General features: G+C 50.8%; 1 protein-coding gene across 1 annotated transcript in view; it reads left to right on the top strand.

The window, feature by feature from the left end:
* Window positions 1-19,268, top strand: part of LOC123350005 (scavenger receptor cysteine-rich domain-containing group B protein-like) — a 77,176-nt gene extending 57,908 nt beyond the window's left edge. The window contains exons 16-18 of the mRNA XM_044988338.1: window positions 15,524-15,581; window positions 17,700-18,287; window positions 19,196-19,268. Of these exons, the coding sequence (XP_044844273.1) occupies window positions 15,524-15,581; window positions 17,700-18,287; window positions 19,196-19,268 (719 nt within the window). The remainder of the gene's footprint in view (window positions 1-15,523; window positions 15,582-17,699; window positions 18,288-19,195) is intronic.
* Window positions 19,269-21,772: the final 2,504 nt, after the last annotated feature.

Raw genomic sequence — 21,772 nt, forward strand, 5'->3', positions numbered from 1 at the left:
TGACACTTTTCAACGTACCAAACATCTAAGGGAAATGGCTAAGAACTACTCCTCTGGCCAGCCACCTTATGATTGGTGGGGAGCCTTATGGAATTGGTTGCCTGGATTTGGGTGGGTTAAAAAACTCTTGGTGGGTATTGTTGGGGCCATAGTAATCCTTATAATACTGTGTTGCTGCATCCAGTGTGTCCCCTCCCTCATAAACTCATGTGGGTCAGTTTATTCTTTTCCTACTTCAGCCAAAGGCCTTACTCTCTTCGAGTTGGCCCAGGCTGAAATTGCCAAGCGGCCCTTGGCTCCTTAAAATGGGGTGTAGCGTTTGGTAAATAATTATCCCAAAGCTACAAATGGAGGAATGTTGAGTCTGAACTTTTCATGAGTTTAAACTTAATCCAGACTTGATGTCTCTGTCTTAAACTTTTAATCAAAGCTCTGACCTGCGAACTACTCCTGACACCTCCCCCCTCCCAATAAGTAGCCATATCCTCCTTTGTCTTTTCTAATTTACATTTTAACCTGTTTTATCCTGTAGAATCTTGATTGATTATGCATGACCATTATGATCTGTTAATCACTTTGTTTACTTCTGTGTATAAACATTGATGCTCACCCCTAATAAACTTGCCACACTTACTCCGAAGCTTTGCTCTTAAGCTAAGGATGGTGTGAGCCCGTTGATCAACGAATTATTGTCTGGTCTCTGACAGTTTTCTGAGCCCTATACCAACTCCGCACAAACTCGGGTGCTGGAGAGGTGAGTAGGACTTGCTTTTTACCTAACACAACGTTGGGCATTGATACTTTCTGCACACACATATGAAATCAAATATCGGAAATCCACTCTGCACGGCAATGCAGATGGCCTCTCAAGGTTGCCTTTACCGGTCAAACATCAAGATAGTGCCCAAAAGGAAATCTTCTACTTTGAACAGGTAGAGAATACACCCATCACTGCTACTCAGATAAAGAAGGCAACCCGCGTTGACCCAGTATTATCCCAAGTTATGGACCTGGTGATGCATGGAAAATCTCGACAAACCTCTCCGGTCTCACCCGACCTTGTTCCCTACATGTCCAGGCGGACGGAGTTATCGGTCCAATCTGGTTGTTTGTTGTGGGGGAGGCATGTCATTATTCCACCACCCCTGAGATCACAGATGTTAGAACAGCTACATTCCGGTCACTGTGGAATAGTGCGCATGAAGGAAATTGCACGAAGCTATTTTTGGTGGCCTAGATTGGACGGTGCTATTGAAGAGAAGGCAAAAGCTTGTATGTCATGTCAGGGTGTAAGAAATGCACCCCAGTGGGCACCCCTACACCCATGGGACTGGCCTGAAAACCCGTGGCAACGTATTCACGTTGACTTTGCTGGCCCCCTTGAAGGAAGCATGTTCTTGGTGGCAGTAGATGCCCATTCTAAATGGCCAGAAGTCTCTAAAATGCAGTCCACTACTTCAGAGAGTACTATCCAAAAACTACGAGGACTCTTTAGTCGTTTTAGTCTGCCAGAACAACTTGTGAGCGACAACGGACCGCAGTTCGTCTCTCAGGAGTTTCAAAATTTTATGAAGGCAAATGGGATACACCATATCACGTCAGCACCATATCATCCGTCCACCAACGGATTAGCTGAAAGATTTGTGCAGACAATGAAAAACGCTTTGAAATCAGCAAAGGGACAACACTCCATTCAAAAGCGTCTGGATACCATCTTACTTTCCTATAGAAACACACCTCATGCTACGACCCAGGCTTCCCCAGCCTTTCTAATGATGGGACGACAGCTGCGCACTTGCTTTGATCTGCTGAAACCTTCTGAACCCAGACAAACTGTGCAACATCAGCAGCAATATCAAGTCATCAGACGGGCACCCAGAGCAAAAGACCGAACCTTTAGCCCAGGACAGCCAGTTTTGGCTAGGAATTATACTTCCAGAGCTAAATGGGATCCAGCCACAGTCATCACTCAAACAGGACCTGTTTCCTAAACAGTCCGGACTGCAGAGAATCTTACCTGGTGGCGACATGTAGATCAGCTGTTGCCAGGTCATGCCAGTCTTCAGGACCCATCTGCAGTTGAGGGGTCTGACTTCACCCCTCCTGGTGAGACACCGAATCATGAGTCACCTGTTCCTGACTGTTCTCCTCCATTACTGCCGGCAGCTGAGATACCCCTTTGCCCAGCACGAGCTGATACCACCTCCTCACCTATTCGTGCTGCGGACCCTGAGCCCCTAGTACTTTCGGGTGCAACAACACCAGAAGTTCGCCGTAATCCACCTAGAGACAGAAGGCCTCCTCATCGGCTGGATCTTTAGTTAGGGCGAACCCACGGTTATGGGGCAAAATAATCCCCAGGGTTTAGCTGGGAATGGAGGCAGTCTACCCTCCTTCTCTAGTTTAGTGTGTGTTTTATTTAGGGGATGTTCTTATTAGGGGGGGAGGAATATGTTGTGTATTTGGTTGTCATGAGTTTTGTTACTATGGCAACTGAGTTAGACTATTAAGGGATAGCTCAGCCGATTTCAACCGGCTGAGTGAGCTCTCTGTATATCTGTAAATAAAATGGAGGTTTTGGTTAGCTGTCTGCTCTCTGGCCTCAAGTGATTGCTTCCTACACCGGCTGCCCCAAGGATATAACATTGGGTTGGGGGTCCCTGGGGCAGGAGAGGTTCAGTTGGGTTGGAGGTCCTAGGGCAGGGGGTGCCATCGGTGTAGTATCATGAGAAGTTTCCATCCCACTCTGTTCATTACACACATGTGATGAAGTTGCTGATTCTCTGCTGGGCGACCGAGGCCAATAAAGCTCCCAAGGTCCTGGCACCTGGCATCTCTGCCCCAGTGCTGGATGCCAGGACATCTTCATCCAGCTCTGCCCAGAAAACCTCTTCCTGGGCTGGCTCGCAAACGGCATCAGTTTGTGCCTGTAACACAGGAGACCCCGACTCAGCCCCTGGCACGGCAGCTGGGACAGCAGCCAGCCAATCAGCACCTGGCCCAATAGACCAGCTCCTGTTTATGATCCTGGGGTTGAGTCAGACGGGTACGTGCTGTGCGAGACGCCTGTCACTTGTTCCCTGGTTCTGACCCAGGCCAAAGACCGTTCCAGCTGGATTCCTCTGGAGGGGGTACGGTGAGCAGATGTCCTGTTTTTATAGCTACAGTTCCGATTTGGGGGTATTTTTCTTATATAGGCACCTATTACCACCCCGCCCCCTGTCCCGATTTTTCATACTTGCTGTCTGGTCACCCTTGGAGGGGGCCCCCACAGAAACGATGAGGAACTTGGGAGGGAGGCCCTCCCGCTCCCCACACCCTGCCACAGACAAGGTCGCTAGGATATAGATAGGCAGGCCTGCCTGTAAAGGTCTAGACTTTAGGAACGCAGGTGGATTTTTACCACTTAGCTAGTTACTGAGGTTTAAAAAAAAAAATTAAGATCACAGTCTGCCTGTGTCTGGGCCTTCTCTCACTAGGACAGTCTGAGGCTTGGTTCTTAGGCTAAGGCCTTTGGCCAAGCAGCAGAGGCAGCCATAAGCTGGGAAGCGAAGGTCACATCCTCACATCCCAACCCGTCACACTGAAATAAGGTGCTATTGGGCTGTTAGGAATAAATCCTGTCCTGATAGTGCCCATCACCACCAGAGAAAGATGATTCAAGAAACTTTCTTTGATAACATCCTGTCTGGCAAGATATCACTTATCAGTGGTTGTGGTAGTGAAACTCTCATGTCTGTATCTTTTATCTTTACGGCCCCCACTTTTCAATTGTTAATCTGTCTGGTTCTCTAATTGTCTCTGTCTGCTGTATAACTAATTTTGTGAGGTGTAAGTTAATTAAGGTGGTGGGATATAATTGGTTAGAGAATTATGTTACACTATGTTAGGATTGGTTAGATAGATTTCAGTAAAACGATTGGTTTAGGTATAACTGAGAATATTACTAAATAAACTAGGGGCAAAGGGCGATAATTTGGGATTCAAAAATAAGGAAAAAGGAACTTGGATTTAAGCTTGCTGGAAGTTCACCCCAATCACCATGGAATTCTTTGCACCTTTGGACTCTGGGTATTGTCTCTCTCTGTTCACATGAGAAGCACCAGGGAAATGGGAGGGTGAAGAAATAAGCCCTCTAACAAAGGTCACCAGAGGCTGGTCCCTCAGGGGCTGGAGGCTGCCGGCCCCACGGCTCTTGTGCCACCAGCACGGGGCACGGCCACAAGGGCCGTTTCTTTCTCAAACCAAGGTTAGGCCACAGGGGAAGCTCGGCCAGGGCTGAGGCGAGGGGTTGGCGTAAGGCTCAGGAGCGAGGCCCCCCGGCCACACAGCTCTTGCACCACCATCATCACCGCAAGAGCAGTTTATTTCCCAACCTGCATTTGCGACAGCGGGGGAGCTCGGCCAATGGAGACGCCCTGTGCCTGGCACGGTGCGGTTCGGGGGGGCAGGTGTCTCACCCAGCCAGGTTAGGCCTTGAACCTCAGCTGGGGGCCTGACTCCCACCCAGTCTCCCTGGGGTGGGGGAACGGACTGGGTGCAGATGGGACACACAGCCCGATGGCTTTCCTGACGAGAGCATCATTGGCAGGGATGGCACCGGGAGCTCCTGGAGAGTGGGGGGCTGGCGGGGAGCCCAGCCAGTATCTTGCTCTCAGCGCAGGGTGCACAGCCAGGACAGGGCTGGGACCATCCAGCCGGACTCTTGCGTCCCAGGCCTGCACCACCTGCATCCAGCCCAAGCCTTCGGCACAGCCAGAGGGAGAGCAACATGGAGCAACAGCCGGGGGGGAATTGTCCCATCCCTCTGGGGAGCCGTCCCAGCCCTGATTCCTCCCGCTGGCCTCTGGGCACCTGGCTCCACAGCAGCTCGAGCACCCTGGGGCCGTGCTGTGGCTGGCCGGGGGAAGGGATCCTCAGGGGTCACAGCTCCCCTCGAGGACCACCTGGGGGGGGGGTGAGGGGAGGTCAAGTGGGGCAATATGCCCCAGGCCCCGCAGGGGCCCAAACGAGAGTTTTTCAGGGCCCACGGAGTGGGGTCCTTCACTTGCTCCGGGGGCCCCGGAAAACTCTCGTGGGGCTCGGGCCCCCATTGCTTCTTCGACTCTGTGTCTTCAGTGGCAATTCGGTGGCGGGGGTTCCTTCCGCTCCGGGACCCACCGCCAAAGTGCCGGGTCTTCGGCAGCAATTTGGCGGTGGGAGCACCCTGCCGCCAAAGACCCCAGGCCCCCTGAATCCTCTGGGCGGCCCTGCTCTCCTCCTGGGAAGGGGCATCCAGGCTGGGAGCCAGGGACCAAGCTGAGGGACTGCGGGGCAGACTGAGCAACACCCACACTGCCTGCTCTCCTCCATGTCCCCTACTCTGCCCTCAGCCCCCTGCTCTCCCCCAAACTGCCAGAAATACCTTCTCTGCATCCCCCCCGGCCTCCCAGAGACCCCTTCACCATGATGCTCTACCCCCCTTGCCCAGCCAGCCGGGGATCCTCGCTCTGCCCTGGTCCCTCCCTCTCACCCGGATCCCAGGTTCTCATTCTCCTGGGGGTCCCTTTGCCCCCAGAGGACGGGTGAGGGCTCAGGAGGGAGCCCTCGCCTGCTCCCCACTCCCTGCCACAGACAAGGCCACCAGCGGCTGGTCCCTCGGGGGTGGAGCCTGCTGGCCCAACGGCTCTTGTTCCACCACCCTGGCCACAAGGGTCGTTTATTTCTCAAGCCACAGTTGCACCAGCAGGGGAAGCTTGGGCTGGGGCCGTTGGCAACTCGGGGAGCTGGACCCAGAGGGGAGCCTCCCACTAACCCAGGCTGGACTATGAACCCCCTTCCCAGGGCACCCACCTGCAGTGCCCAGGCACCAGCACAGCCACCAAGGGGCATGAACTGCCTTGCCTCATAGTCCCTGGGGGCACCACTTGGGCACAGAAGGGGTGGGCAGACACATGCATTAGAACAATAGTGTGCCCCTTTGGGGCCCCATCCCTGTGTGCCGAGACCCCTTGGCCAGCCGGGTGCTGGAGAGAAGCAGCTCGGTCTTAGCGCCAGCTGTTTCATCGTGCCCCTTAGGGCCAGGTGTGGCACCGTGGATGAGCCCTGCCTCAGTTTCCCCTCACCTGGGAAGAAGACTTTCTGGTTCCAAACAGCAAAACCCGTTTGTACGGGACCATCACAAGCCAAACCTCCATCCCAATGTCCCCAGGAGGCAGAGATGCTGCTGGTGTGGGGCTCTCGGGTACATTTCTCTGTCCTGGACCCACCCCAAACCTCCATGAGTCCTGGATCCTACTGAAACACCAGCTGGTTTGGCCATGGCGGTGCTGCGTTTCTGCCAGTCCCTGAGGGGTGCAGGGTGCTTTCCAGAGGGAAAATCTTCCCTTGTTGATCCCCAGTATGAAACCTACATGTATGTGCCAGGCTCCAATCTAGAACGCCACCCCCGAGTATGTAATGGCTGCCAGTGTAGAACCCCTGCCCCTCCTGAGTGTGCGCCGGGGCCCTATCTAGATCCCTCAACCTCTGTGCGCATGTGGCTCCTATCTAGAACATCTGCCCCACCCAGAGCATGCGCCAGGCTCAATTCTAGAACCCACACCCCATCCTGACTCTGCTCTACACTCCAATCTAGCACCCCCTCACTTCTTAGTGACCTCTGTGCTTCAGTCTAGAACCTCTTCCCTATCCCCGAGCAAGCATTGAACTCCAGTCTAGAACCCCCACTCCACCCAAGCACACTCTAAGCTCCCCACTAGAACCTCTTCCCAACCTGGGGTGACCTTGGAGTGAGGATTCCCAGCTGGAGCAGGTCCACTGACATCAGGGCCTATTGGCACCCACTGGGTTCTGCCCGATGTCCCATTTCATTGCACAGTGCGGTTGGCACAGACAGCGGCAACCTGATCTTGCTGAGTGACAGATGGACATGTTCAGCCTCCTGCCCCATCCCCAGCTGTCTGTGTCTGGCCTGACAGGGTGGAAGAGGGCCAGACACATGGACAGAGATGCTGGTGCTTGTGAAAGTTTTTCCTAGGGTGTAACCTGGAAGTGAGGTACCGTTGAGCCCTCTGTGCTCCCTCTCACACTGTTCTGCTGTGACAAGCTGCAAACCCCTCCAGGTGCTGCACTTATACAGCCAAAAATCAGATCAAAATGATTAGAGGGCTGGAGACTTCTGAGGAGAGGCTGAGGGAAGTGGGATTGTTTAGTCTGCAGAAGAGAAGAATGAGGGGGGATTCGATAGCTGCTTTCACCTACCTGAAATTGGGTTCCAAAGAGGATGGATCTAGACTGTTCTCAGTGGTAGTAGATGACAGAACAAGGAATAATGGTCTCAAGTTGCAGTGGGGGAGATTTAGGTTGGATATTAGGAAAAACTTTTTCACTAGGAGGGTGGTGAAGTATTGGAATGGGTTACCTTGGGAGATGGTGGAATCTCTTTCTTTAGAGGTTTTTAAGGTGAGGCTTGGCAAAGCCCTGGCTGGGATGATTTAGTTGGGGATTGGTCCTGCTTTGAGCAGGCATTTGGACTAGATACCTCCTGAGCTCCCTTCCAACCCTGATATTCTATGATTCTATGATCCATAGGCAGGGACGCACCCAGCCAAGTTACATGAATTTTTCCCCCACCCACTCATGAAGTAACAACAGAGAGGATCCAGCCAATTCCCCGCATCTCTCCGTCCTTGGATCCCATGTCTGTACCATCCTGCCCTAGTCAGAGGCTTGGCCAGTTTAAATTGATAACCCAGTCCATTCAGCCCTCAATGTGGAGAGGACATGCACCAGCTTGTGTACACTGAGCAGATTCTCCAAGGTCTTCAACCAAAACGCACTATTTTAGGTAAACTATAAAACAGATTTATTAACTACAGAAAGACAGATGATAAGTGATTGTAAATAGTGGGTGTAGAGATCAAAGTTGGTCACCTAAGAAATAAACCTAATTTGCAGTCTTAGTTCTAAAAACTAAACAGGATTTGAACCAGGCAGTGTCTCACCCTGCGCAGCCTTTTATTTCTATTTTACATTAATCATGTTTCCCTGAGCTTAGCCATGGTGGCTACAGTATTAAATTCAACAGAGTATTCTCTGTTTGTTCTACATCAGGAGCCCATAGGAAAAACGCAGGCCACAGAATCTCACCCACCCACTCCTGTAACAAACCCCTAACCTATGTCTCAGCTATTGAAGTCCTCAAATCGTGGCTTAAAGACTTAAAGATGCAGAGAATCCTCCAGCAAGTGACCCTACCCCACACTACAGAGGAAGGCAAAAAACCCTTTACCACATGTGTTTCCTATTCTGTTACCTCTGTGGTCAACTGTTACAACACCCGCAACAACAAAAAAGAATATTAAAAAAAGAATACAAGAACGTTAATACTTATAAGGTAATGCAAAGCATAAGTCGACAACAAGTTCCAAAAGCAGCTTATAACTATGTACCATTTCCTAACTGTCCGAACTATGTACCACTTCCTAACTGTCAGGGTGGTTAGGCACTGGAATACATTGCCAAGGGAGCTTGTGGAATCTCCATCACTGGAGGTTTTTAAGAGCAGGTTAGACATTCCCATACCAGGGATGGTCTAGATGGGGCTGGTCCTGCCATGAGTGCAGGGGACTGGACTAGATGATCTCTCGAGGTCCCTTCCCGTCCTAGGATTCTATGATTCTATTAAATGTGAATGTTCTATCAAGTATATATGTGTCTTATTGCATTAATCATTGTCACATGCTGTCATATGTATGTGACAGGGCACTTATAATCTAGTCATCCCTTGATAATGAGATAACACTGACTCTGTCAAGGGGGGGAAATGTACCCAAGGGTTTTAGTTTGGTTTTAATTTATTGTGTGATGTTATGATTACATTCTATATACTCCTTATATGTTAATCAGAATTTGATTTATAGAATTAGAAAAGACTAAAATGAAGCAATATTTAAAGGAACTAGGTAATAAGTCAGACAAGCTGAAATGCAAGAAGCCTGTGGGCTAAGGCCTGCAAGATTTTAGCTTAGCTATTTTAGGCTTTGAATACGAAACGTGGTGTATGTTGGTAACCTAAAAAGAACCCGATGCCCTAAAATTCTAAGAAAAGAGGCAGAAACGGGTAATATTGAGACAGTCAAAGTGGGAAAGTTAAATTTAAATCATAAAAATGCTGTAACAACAAAATATGCTTATAACCCGTGCCTTAAACCGCAAGACAAAGGCGGGACATCAACCTACCCAGCCTACAGAATTCGGGGTCCCTCATGTCTCCAGGGAACATAGACCGATAAAAAAGAGAGGGACGATGCTGTCATGTACATGTGCAGAATGTAGGTATAGACAGCATCACAGTATCACAAAGGGTGCCCAAAGTAGGCAAACTGAGCTTCCTACAGGAAACTCCAGCAGGAACCACTCCCATAGTAACAATCAATCCATGCGAGGGCCGACGGAGTTTGAGAGGGCTGACAGATTCTAATGCCGCCTAGGAGGATGTAATTCTGTCTATAGTTATAATTAGTGCATGGCACATATCTTGATTTTTAATTAGATGTGCTGTAACTTTTATGATTTTACTGCCAACTTTAATAAAACGGCTAAAAGAGAGAGGCTCTTGTAATTGTATGTGTTACTTGCTGATGGTTTCCTGTGTTCCTATGGGCTCCAGATCTAGAACAGAGACAACTCGCTTGAACTTGAGACTGTAGCCACCAGAGCTGAACCCAGGGAAATGTGACTGAGGTTAAATAGAATGAAAGGCTCCAGATTTGGTGCTGAAACCCAGGACCATAGAAAACGCAAGAAACCATAAAGAACATGTGGAACCATAGTAAACACAGAAACCCAATAAGAAACCAAGGTTTTAAGAAAAAAAAATATATATCTAAGTCAAAAGTCATACTGGGAGATGTCCTGCTTTTGCTTACGCCTGCTTGCATTCTATGTTTGTCTGTCTGGTTAATGTTGTAAACATTGAGGTCAGGGGAAGAAAATAGGAATTGCAATTGTGTAATGGACCCTTGAATTCACGTATGGGTAAAAGCCCCCTACCAGGCGTGGCAGAGTGGGTCGGACACTTCTCCGTCATTTGTCAATAATAAGCAACAAGTACCCCCGCCCCACACACACATCATATTAATTAATAAGCTCCCCAAACTTTAAACTCCTCTGGACTATGCCACTGATGGAGGATCAAGGAAATCTTTGTGGGGTTGCCTTGGTCACTGCCCCTTCCTCTCGGTGTGCTCCAGCTGTAGAACACCTGAAGGAGAAGCATCCGACCAAGTGGGTATTCACCCATGAAAGCTCATGCTCCATACGTCTGTTAGTCTATAAGGTGCCAGAGGACTCTTTGCTGCTTTTGAAGGAGAAGTAAGCACCACAAACCCTTCTCAATTTAAAAAATCAAATCAAATCAATTCCCTGTAAACATTTTGGGAGCAAGGAAGGGACGCCGGCCACTTTTCCAAAAGAAATAGGGAACAAAATAAGTTAAGCACTCAGGCATTTATTGCAACAATTCAAACTCCACAAACGTACTGGGAGGCCTTTGTGCGAGACGACATTAAAGCCCGTGGGGGAGGGTTAGTTAAAAACTACTGGAGTGCTTGGGGCCCCTAGAGATCCCTGAAATTGATGGTATTTCCTCTTTGAAAAGGAAAAGGCGGGGGCGGGGAAAGGCTTAACAGGTGAAAGAAATAGCCCTGGATTGTGTATCTATAGCATGCAATATCCTATGGAAAAGGATTTAAAAGAAAGGTAAAACAACTGCAGAAGGTAAAACAAGCCTTATGCAAAGAGCAGAAGTCTAGTTAGACATTGAAAAAAACAACTCAGTAGGGTAAGGGAGGTCAATCCTGTACTCCTTAATCAAAGGAAGAGTTTGGCAAGAGACTTAAGCTCCAGTAAGCAACACCTGCAAGAGGCTGGTTATAAAATTATGGTGTGAAAAAGAAGCCACGGGGCAGGAACATTTGTTTGGGCAAGAGTAAAAACAGCAGCACAATTAAAAAAAATATCTTGCAAGCCCATCCACAACGGGGTCGTTTCTTGCAAGAAACTCAGGGAACTGTAGAAGTTGCTGTAAAAGCCTGTAAGGGTGAAATTCTGGATATCGGTATCTCTTAAGAAAGACAAAAGTCTTTGCAATCTAAAAGTCACTTTAATCTCTCTAAGCCAATCAAGTCAGGAGCCATAATAAAGAGAACAAGTGGCATCATTCATTTGAAATCTAACATGCCCATTGTAGCCCAAGACACTTTAGAGCCCAAACCAGAGCCTCCACATGCACCCAAGCCAGGCAGGAGTGACTTTGGTAGCTAACATGAAGCAATGGGAAGGCAAGTCACCCAATACATTCCACAGTAGACTTTCAGCCGCTTGGCTCTTTAATGAAATGCCTGGTAAGGAAACAAACCCACAATGTATTAATTTGTTTGTTAACAATTCTTCACCAGCACTTTGGGGTAAAGTAATAATGCATGTTAAACCTGGAAGCACTCTGCTGGGAGAGCTGGACTAATTGTCTAAAGCTTAGAGTTATATTCAAACCCAACCAAGAAATTCCAAGAGAAATATTCCTCCTATTGCAATTGTTCTAGGAGCCTCTGATAAAGCAGTAGTTAAAGGAAAGGTCCAGACAATAATAGTTAAAAAGAACCATAAGCCCCAAAACTCAGGAAAATGTCCAAAATTACAAGAAGGCCCTGGTAGTGGTCTCACTGCCAAACCTGTGCCAGGGGTATTAATTAATCAGGTACAATTCGCACATATCCCTGCTCTGTTATATTTGTCTAATTGGCAAATGAGAAAATTCAGTTATTGCGGACACGAAAGTGGCATTTTTCTTCTCAGTAATCCTTGGGGATAAGATTACCACTTATCAACCACAGATGCAGGATATAGCTAATTTGGGTTTAAAACTAGACAATAATAACTGAATGAATTGGTTTTGCTTAGTCTGGAAAAGAGAAGACTGAGAGGAGCCATGACAACAGTAAAAGGTTGTTATAAGGAGGAGGGAGAAAAATGATTCCTTAACCTCTGAGGATAGGACAAGAAGCAATGGGCTTAAATTGCAGCAAGGGTGGTTTAGCTTGGACATTAGGAAAAATTTCCTAACTGTCAGGGTGATTAAGCACTGGAATAAATCGCCTCGGGAGGTAGTGGAATCTCCATCACTGGAGATTTTTAAGAGCAGGTTACACAAACACCTGTCAGGGATGGTCTAAAGATGCTACTTGGTCCTGCCATGAGTGCAGGGGACTGGATTTGATGACCTCTCGAGGTCCCTTCTAGTTCTATGATTCTATGATTCTGTGATCTCTATGCTCCTCAGAAAAACCCCAAAACCCCAAAAAACAAGTCCACTGGAAATTATATGGAGGATTACAGAATTGTTTGGTACAGAAATGTCAATTAAAAATAAGGTGAATGTTAAAAAAATCGGAAAGCACATCAATTACGTACTCCAGAAAATAAACCGGTCTCCTGGTGGGGTGTCCGCGCCTGTCCCCCGTCTTTCCCCTCTCTCACTGGACGCCAGGCAGCGCCCGTGCAGTGCCAATGGCGGACACTGCTGCCGGCAGCCCCTGGGAAGAAGCCAGGGAAGGGAGCGGCAGGCCAGGGGGGTCTCTCACGTCCACTGCCATCCATTTCCCTGCAGCAGATGGGCCCCTCCCCAACCAGCCCACAGCTCCCTTGCCAGCAAACAGGAGCAGCAGGGCAGGGACCCGTCCACCAGCCAGATAAGGTAACCCAGCCATGAGCAGGACTGCCCCAGCTCCGAGTCTCCCCCCACGCACTCCCCCCTACACACACACCCCAATCCCCTTCCCTGAGCCCTCCGCACCCACAGCCCCCTTCCCTGACTCCTGCACTCCCACACACACACCTAGCCCCCTGCCCTGAGCCTCCCACAGCCCCCAACCCCCCTGCTCTGACTCCTAAACCCACCAACACACACACCTAGCCCCCTTCCTGGACTGAGCCCTCACCCCCAGCCTCCTCCCCTGACTCTTGCACCCACACCCAGCCCTCTGCCCTGAGCCCCCCAAAGCCCCCAATCCTCTGCCCTGAGCCTCCCCACATCCCCTCCCCCTTCCCTGAGCCCCCCACAACCCTCAACCCCCTGCCCTGAGCTCCCCCCCCCACCCACAACCCAGCCCCCTGCACCCCACACTTAAATTTCTAACAGGTACTGTCGTATTACAACACCTCCACCCCGATCCTCTGCCCTGAGCCCCCCACTGTGACAGGACAGTACCTGTAAGAAATTTAAGTTACTTTCACCCCTGCCCACAAATAACTTGTTGCTCTCAAAAGGGGCATCAATGAATCTGTAGGTGAAACATGTTGAAGGTAATAACCCCACTATGTGGTCAGCTGGAAAGGTACCAACAAAACTTACTGGCAGTAAATGTAACACAAGTATCATGTCCAGTACAACTAATTGCATGGAAAGCTCCTATGAAGCAAATAGCCTTTGCAGGAAAGAAACAGTATTGTGCAGTACCCAATCAGAAAGAATTCTGTCATGGTCAATGCTGATTTATGGTCACAAATCCAATTTTTTGTTTTAAAAAACAAATAATAGATTATCAGTGTTGGAAGGGACTGCAAGAGGTCATCTAGTCCAAACCCTGCTCAAAGTGGGACTAACCCCCAAAGGGCCCCCTCAAGGATTAAACTCACAAGCCTGGATTTAACAGGCCAATGCTCAGACCACTGAGCTATCCCTCATTTTTAGGTCAGCAGCTGCTATCCAAGGCCTAAAATAGCTAAGCTAAAGCCTTTCAGCAGGCCTCAGCCCACAGTCTTCTCCTGTTTCAGTTTGCCTGACTTATTAGTTTCTCGAAATATTGCTTCATCTTATACTATTATAAACCTATAAATCAATTCTGACGAACATATAAGGAGTCTATAGAATGGAATCATGACATCACACAATAACTAAATACCAAACTAAAGCCATTGGCTAGACTCCATAGATGGTCGAGTTCCTCACTGCATAGGCTGGGATTCTCCTTTGCAGCCTGGAACCACCTCCCCTGTTCACCCTCTTTGTTCTCCAGACAGTGCTCCCAGGTGTTGAGTTTTGGGAGGGGCGAGAGGCCAAAAGTCACTTCCCTTCCTTTATAGGCTCTCCCACTTGCTGTAGAGATCTATATAACATGAGTAAAGCCCTGTCCATTGTCTATGGGCTCCCTGTGAGAAGCCTTCATTGGACACACATGATAGTCCTTGGGAGTGTGCATTCCCCCTATGGGCCATCAACACTATCTGGCTTCTCCACTGTTGTACCTGAAAGACTGGTTGTGGGTGTTTCCAACCTCACAACATCTTCCAGTGACACACACCAACCACAACTTCATAAGTGCCCATACAATGACAGCACATACAATCCACCAGGACATTAATGTTCAACAGATCGAGCCCTTTCGAATGATGCCTCACAAGGCTCACTGTGTACACAACAGAGCCGAATTCTATCACCATGGTAAATATGGGAGTGCCAGGGAACTGCCTTGGAGCACAGAGGGTCACAGTGCCAGACACAGGGACAGAGATGTGAGGCCCCAGGCCTTGCTCATGAGGAGGAGAATCAGGAACATCACCCCGTCGACCCCCAGCATGAGACAAGCCAACCCACCTGCACAGGGCCAATGCTCCAGCCTGGAGTCTGCGCTGGCCGGTGTTCACCACCTCCCATCCCCCACTGCTGTGTGCCCTGGCCCTCACCATACCCCATCCCTCACCCCCATCTGCCCTGGCCCTCCCCAGCTCCCAGCCCCCTACCCATCTGCCCCAGTGTCCCCACCACCTCCCATCCCCCACCATGTCTGCCCTGCCCCTTGCCACCTCCCATCCTGGTCCCCCGTCTGCCCCACCCCTCCTGGCTCAGCCCCACAATATTTCCTTTCAAGGCAATATTGAATGAATTAGATGAGTCCCACCTCCCCTGCCACTGGCCTGGTCACGGGGACAGCAGGAGCGGGCACCGTCCCTCTGCAGCATGGGGGGTGGTGGTGGAAAGAATGGGGCTATAAGAAGAGGGGCTGGGAGCTGAGAGCCCATCACTGGGGATCCGGTATGAGCATCTGTCAGTGAGTGACGGCACCTCCTACTCCAGCCCCATGGCAACCATGGTGAGTACCCGCTGCCCCTCACCTCCTGCCCCATGGAAATCCTTGTGAGTCCCTCCCACCTCCTCTTGTCCCATGGAAATCCTGGTGAATGACCACCGCTTCCTTCTGCCCTATGGAATCCCAGTTGAGTCCCCTTTGTTCTCCCGCCCCGGGCCATAAAGCCCCATGGAAGACCTGTCTGCCATTCACACCCCACCCCATCAATCTCCAGGGGGTTATCCCCTGCCCCCTCTCCTGTCGGTAGCACACCAGGGGCTAGCGGATGTGGGTTGGTGGCTCTGGGTTGTGCCCAGGCTCAGGGGTGCTGATACTGTGGGGTCCTGTGCAGGTGTCGGGACGGATGCCCAGGGCTGGACTCCTGCTGCTGCCACTTCTCCTCTGCTTCGGGCCAGAGACTGTCGGGAGCATCAACCCGGCCGCGCTCAGAGAGACTGTGGATCATGTAGATAAGTGAGTGAGATGCCAGTGGGGCATTTCCCATCTGGCTGGGACCCGTCTGCCCTCCTCGGGTGGTAAATGAAGGAAAACGGGGGGAAGATGCTTCACGTTTGCTCTGTGTGATTTTCTATGGCATAGGTGGCTCAGTGCATGGCAGAGCTGGGAGGGGTGATTTTGGGGTGCAGGGGGAGCTGGGGCTCAGAGCTGGGAGGGGTGATTCTGGGATGCAGGGAGAGAACTGGAAGAGGGGTACTTCTAGGGGTGCACCGGGCTGGGGTTGTGGGTCTCATTACTATTGTGAAAAACTGGTTGGAAACTGGAATTCCAATTCCCTCAGAAATTTCTATTTTCTTTTCAGTCCAAATTAGTTACTAAAATTTGAAAACTTCCATGGAATGGGATTTCCAAATTTTGTTTTAGAATTATGTTTTGTTAGATAGAAACATTTGGTTATGACTTTATTTTATATTTTTACTTATATTATATTACTGTTTATAATATACAGGTGAAATATTATATTACATTATATTATACAGCAGGAAAGTCAAGTTGCTAAAGCTGAAATGGAAATATTTGGATCTTGCTGAAATTAAATATTCAGATATGGTCCAACTGAAATCTGTTTTTAATTTTTCCAAAACAAAAATTGGAAATCCCCAAGAATTACCCCTCTTCCAGTTCCAGGCTCCATCTCCCCCTGAATCCCACAATCACCCTTCCCAGATGCGAGCCCCAGATCCTTCTGCACCCATACACAGGGGAAGCAGACAATGCTCACCACTCCCAATAAGGCAGATGGACTTTTCCTGGGGGCCAGTCAGGGCCAGGTCATCTGGGGCTCTAGCTGCTGCATTGAGGGCTGGCAGGGTGCTGAGGGCTGGCAGCTCTGATCTTCGGCTGTTCACTGCAGTTAGCCTCCAAAGAACTGCGTTCCTTTTGGACCCCAGTTTATATAATGAAACTTGAGTTGGGCTTAGCTGTACCTGAGCCAATCGTTAACTGAAATGCTACAGAATTGTGTTTTTCTCCAATCCTAGCCCATTACAAAACAATTCTTTACCCAATCATAACCCGCCACCTTACTTGATTTAAATCTTGTAAAATTAGTTCTGCAACTGACAGAAACAATCAAAGAACCAGACAGAGACCATCTAGATAAAGAGTAGAGAAGTGGGGGACTATAAAGGCAGGGGCGGCTCTAGTTTTTTTGCCGCCCCAAGCACGGCAGTCAGGCAGCCTTCGGCGGCGCAGCTGTGGGAGGTCCGGTGGTAACGTGGATTTGGCGGCATGCCTGCGGGAGGTACGACAATAAGTGGGTTTCTTGCCAGACTGTTGAATGCTGTCAAATAAAGCTTTCTTTAATGATCTTAAGATCTGGTGATGGTGGGGACTGTTAGCACAGGAATGCTGCCTTAACAGCCCAATCTTACATTTTTTTTTAAATTTAGAGGGAATATGACTCTTTGCTTCCTGGGCTGCTGCTTATTCCTGAAAAAGGCCTCAGACCTTACAGATTACTGCCCTGTCCTCACTCAGTTATGAGCTCCCAACCTTCCCCAATTCAGCTGCACAAGGCCACTTCAGGCAGAGGTGGGATGAGAACCCAGCTCTCTAACGTGGCAGACATAAAGCCTTTCACACTGAATGTGCCATATATAGGTGCCATTGTTAGCCTCCCTTTAATCACAATCACAGTCCCCTCCCAGAACTGGGGGGAGAAACGAGGAGCCCTGATCTCCAGTGTTCTTCGGCTCTCCAGAAAATCGCTGTGTATGCTGGGGCGAACTGTGTGTCACGTCCCTCTCTTGGGGTGGCTCCGCATAAAAGCTCCGGCTTGTTCCTGGAGCTCAAGCGGTAACGCTCAGCCCTGTGGGGCTGACGGACCAAAGCTCACACCAGGCTGATGATCCCTGGGGGCACCTGTTGCAGTTTCTTCTAAAAACCGCCCTCCAGGTTTATTTCATTCTCCCAGGGAGCAAACATTCCCTAATCCAGGCTGGAGCCCTGAGAGCTAGAACCGGCCAGTGACGGCGCCATGTGTGACCCACCCCAAGTTTGCCGCTCGGGGCTGGGGCAGAGCTGTTCAGAGCCCCCTGTCTTCTCACTGCCCTTTGCTTTGCCTTCGCTCAGGGATGGGTTGGCTGTTGAATACGCCTTCGCCGTCAGCCTGCAGAAAGCCAGTTGTGAGAACCCATCTGGTCTGGAACAGGTGCTGCGCAGGAACAAGCTGCGGGACATGCAGGCGGCCATCAACCCAGAGGGTGTCCTGTACGACCCAGACGAAGGGCCCATTGTGGCTGCCCGGATGCAGCGCCTGGGCAGGGCGGGGGAACACGCCGAGTGGCGCCTGCTCCAGGGCGACCGGAACAGCCCCGTGCAGAAGCTCCTGGCCCGGACCTACAACGAGAGAAGCTGCCTGATCTTCTTCACCATCCGCTCGCCCTGCGCGGGGACGTGCCTGCTGGTGAAGAGGCCCCACAACATCCTACGGATGGTGAGCGACACCTTCCGCCCCATCGACCACAACTACAAGGCCTTCGTCTTCTGGCAAATCTACCGTCAGGACCGGGACCTGGATTCCCAAAGCCTGCTGGAGGCCTGGCACCAGCTGCCCAACGTGCCCCTGCTGCGCTGTGACACCAACGGCTGCAGGGACTGCAGAGGGAACGACCCCAGCCCTGACCCCAGCGCCTGCCTGGATGAGATTCGAGCCATGAGGCAACCGCTGCATCCATCTGGCAGGGGGCAGAAGGAAGAGCAGGGGGCAGAGGGGAGAGCAGAGGATGTAGGGGAGAGCAGGGGGCACCTTTGGAGGGTTGGGGAGATGGTGGGTCAGGGGGCACCATTGCAGGGCTGGGGGGACAGCAGGGCAGAGGGCGACATCGTAACATTGTGGGGATGGCAGGACATTGCGCGTATTCAGAAGCGTTGGCCCCCTCAGCAGCCTAAGTGGCCCCCTCAGAGGCCTTGGCCCCCTCAGCAGCCTAAGTGGCCCCCTCAGAGGCCTTGGCCCCCTCAGCGGCCTAAGTGGCCCCCTCAGAGGCCTTGGCCCCCTCAGCGGCCTAAGTGGCCCCCTCAGCGGCCTTGGCCCCCTCAGCGGCCTAAGTGGCCCCCTCAGAGGCGTTGGCCCCATCAGCGGCCTATTTGGCCCCCTCAGAGGCCTTGGCCCCCTCAGCAGCCTAGGTGGCCCTCTCAGAGGCGGGGGTAACGGCGGGGCTGAGGGTGCTGCAGGAGGGTTGGGGGCATGGCAGGCCAGGGGGTGCCATCGGGGGAAAGGGGGATGGAGGGTTAGGACGCTCCATCGGAGGGTTGGGGGGGTTACAGGGCAGGGGACACTGTTGGAGGGTTCGGGGACATGGGAGGATACAGGGGGTGGAGGGGGTGGGATATTTCTTTTTTCAAGGCCTGTGATTTTGCAGAGTCCCCTCATCCTGAATGATTAACACTAATAAAGTGTTGAAGGTTCCTGGGGCCTCGTGTCTCTGTCCCTGTGTCTGTCTCCCTCCTCTCTGTCCGTGCGCTGGACTTTACACAGCGTGGGAGGCCTCCCAGCCTCCCTGGCAGTGCCCCCTTTATCGGGCCCGGCCTGGCCCCCACGTTTTGACTGGGGCTCCCCCTGAGCCCAGACCCCTGGCAGAGTCACCCCGTTGGGAGCGAGGCCGGGCAGCCTTTGCCAGACACCCAGCTCGCTATGGATGAACCTTGCCATCAGCTGCCATCTACTGGTGAGGTGGAGGTAGACTTTGAAAAACACTCTGGGCAGGCCCCGGTTTGCATGTTTCCTGCCAGCACCGCACTGGCTGGATCAGACGGGGGCAAGCTCAGCGGGGGCTGAGAGGGGTCAGGGCAGATCTGCCCTGTGAGCTCTGGGCGGGTCCATGAGATTGGCCGGCACGCGCCGCAGCACGGGAACTGCTGGGCAACACGCCCTGGCTCCAGCGCTGGGCACACGTCCACCTGCAGTGGGACGTGTAGGTGCCCCGTCATTCCACGGAGACCTGTAGCTCCCCGGACTGATGGGACGAGGTTCCAGTCAGTGGCTGGAGGCTCTGAGGTGCTGCGCTGGGGATGGGGGACGAGAACAGGGGATAGGAGAGCCGGTTAAACAGAAACCTGGGCCTGCCCTGGTTTGGTGAGTCGTACATGCCTGTTCGTTTCATCCGCTTCTCCCCTTGAGCCAGATTCATCTGCTTGTTAACAAGGCCGGGATCCGCTGACGGGGACAGGTGGGTGGTAAAGGCCACGGCTAGGGTCAGGTGCCTGTCGCTAAAGCCCAGTGGTCATGGTACATGTGGTATATGTAGGTACCAATGACACAGGGAAGGACAGGAGAGAGACCCTGGAGGCCAAATTTAGGCTGCTAGGTAAGAGATTGAAGTCCAGGACCTCCATGGGACATTGAGGATCCCACAGCTGTCAAAGTGACCATTTTTTGGTCTGCCGTGGACTCATGCTAGGCAGAGTGGGTGTGCCTATGCAAACAAGATCCGCCCCCTAAGCTCATTTGAGAACCACTGATGTAATTGACTGGGACTCTTTCATTTGTCTGTTTCTGATCAGACCCTGCATGTATTTTATCATTTTCCATCCCCTTCTCCTCACAAGGACATAGAGATGCTGTAATAATAGAAGCAGCAAAGAATCCTGTGGCACCTTATAGACTAACAGACGTTTTGCAGCATGAGCTTTCATGGGTGAATACCCACTTCTTCGGATGCAAGCAGTGGCATAATAGATCCTCCCCTAAGAGATGTTCCAACCACGTGCTCCTCCACACCTGCTGGCTTTCCCCCAGCCCTTAGTTTAAAACTGTCCTAAAGGCATCACAGAAACTGGGTGGAATGAGGATAATCAATGGGACACAGCAGTAAAACCAGGGTACAAAAAAAAAAATATATCGGCAGGACAGAACAGGTCGTGCTGATGGGGGAGTGGCACTAGATGTGAAAGAATGCTTAGAATCAAGTGAAGTAAAAGTCAAAAATGAATTAAGGTTGGGGTATCCTGGGGAAGGGACTGCAGTTGAGGAGCGGGTCCCAGGCAGGGGTCAGAGTCTGCCTGGGGATAGAGTTGCTGGGGTAGGGGGCACACACCCTGAGGTGAGTGGGAGGTCTCCAGGCAGGGGACTGAAATTGGGGGGGGTCTGAGTGCAAGCCTCTGAGTGCCACTCCCCCTAATCAATTAAAAATATATTTTTATATATTTATCCCCATTATAAATGCTGGCAGCAAAGCGGGGTTTGGAATGGAGGCTGACAGCTCGCAACCCCCCATTTAATAACCTCGTGACCCCCTGAGGGGTCCAGATCCTCAGTTTGAGAACCCCTGAATTACATCATGTAATAGCAGACAGCTAAAAGGAGACAATTTTTTTAAAGTGCTCATATACCAATGCTAGAAGTCTAAATAATAAGATGGGTGAACTAGAGCGCCTCATATTAAATGAGCATATTGATATGTAAGCAGAGTCAGGATGAGCTCTACCCTGACATCTGGTGGTGAATTATGGCCAGTGTGGAAAAGAACTTAGGGGGCGGATCTTGTTTGCATAGGCACACCCACTCTGCCTAGCATGAGTCCACGGCAGATCAAAAAATGGTCACTTTGACAGCTGTGGGATCCTCAATGTCTCGGTTATGGGGTAGGAGGAATAAAGTGTTGTTACCCTGATTATGTGAATGAAGGACTATGAGCCTGTTTTATGACAGAGGGAGTCACAATCAACTAAGTAGCACTTGCCAGACAAGGGGCATGGGTTCCAAAACCCAGTGAATTGAGAGAGGTTGGGGGGTAAGTGAGTGTGAGCTCAGATGGGGTGAGTAGTCTCTTGGCCTATCCAAGGCTGTGATCAAGTGTCCTGATGTTTTTGGTCTTTTGGCCTCGAGATGAAAACCTGGTTTGTGTCTTGGGAACCTTGAAGAAAAAATTATCTAAATTATTCTGTCCTTCCAGTGTTGAGTAGCAGAGCTAATTTTGCTTCTCTTAAGAGTCTAACTAAAAGCTGCTGAGCTGAGTTCCTTTTGTGCCAATGGTGTACCAGCACTGAGGCTCCCCTACTATGAATCTGAAATCACTCAAAGAGCTAAAATTACTGAGGTAAGGTTATTGAGTGCTGTGTTAACTAGTGGTGGTGCCTGAAGATATTTTGTTAAGCAACTAGCAGAGTAGTTTGCAGGATGGTTGGAGTGGTTCATGGAATGGCGG

Source organism: Mauremys mutica, chromosome 15 (genome assembly GCF_020497125.1).
Source record: "Mauremys mutica isolate MM-2020 ecotype Southern chromosome 15, ASM2049712v1, whole genome shotgun sequence".
Classification (NCBI taxonomy): domain Eukaryota; kingdom Metazoa; phylum Chordata; order Testudines; family Geoemydidae; genus Mauremys; species Mauremys mutica.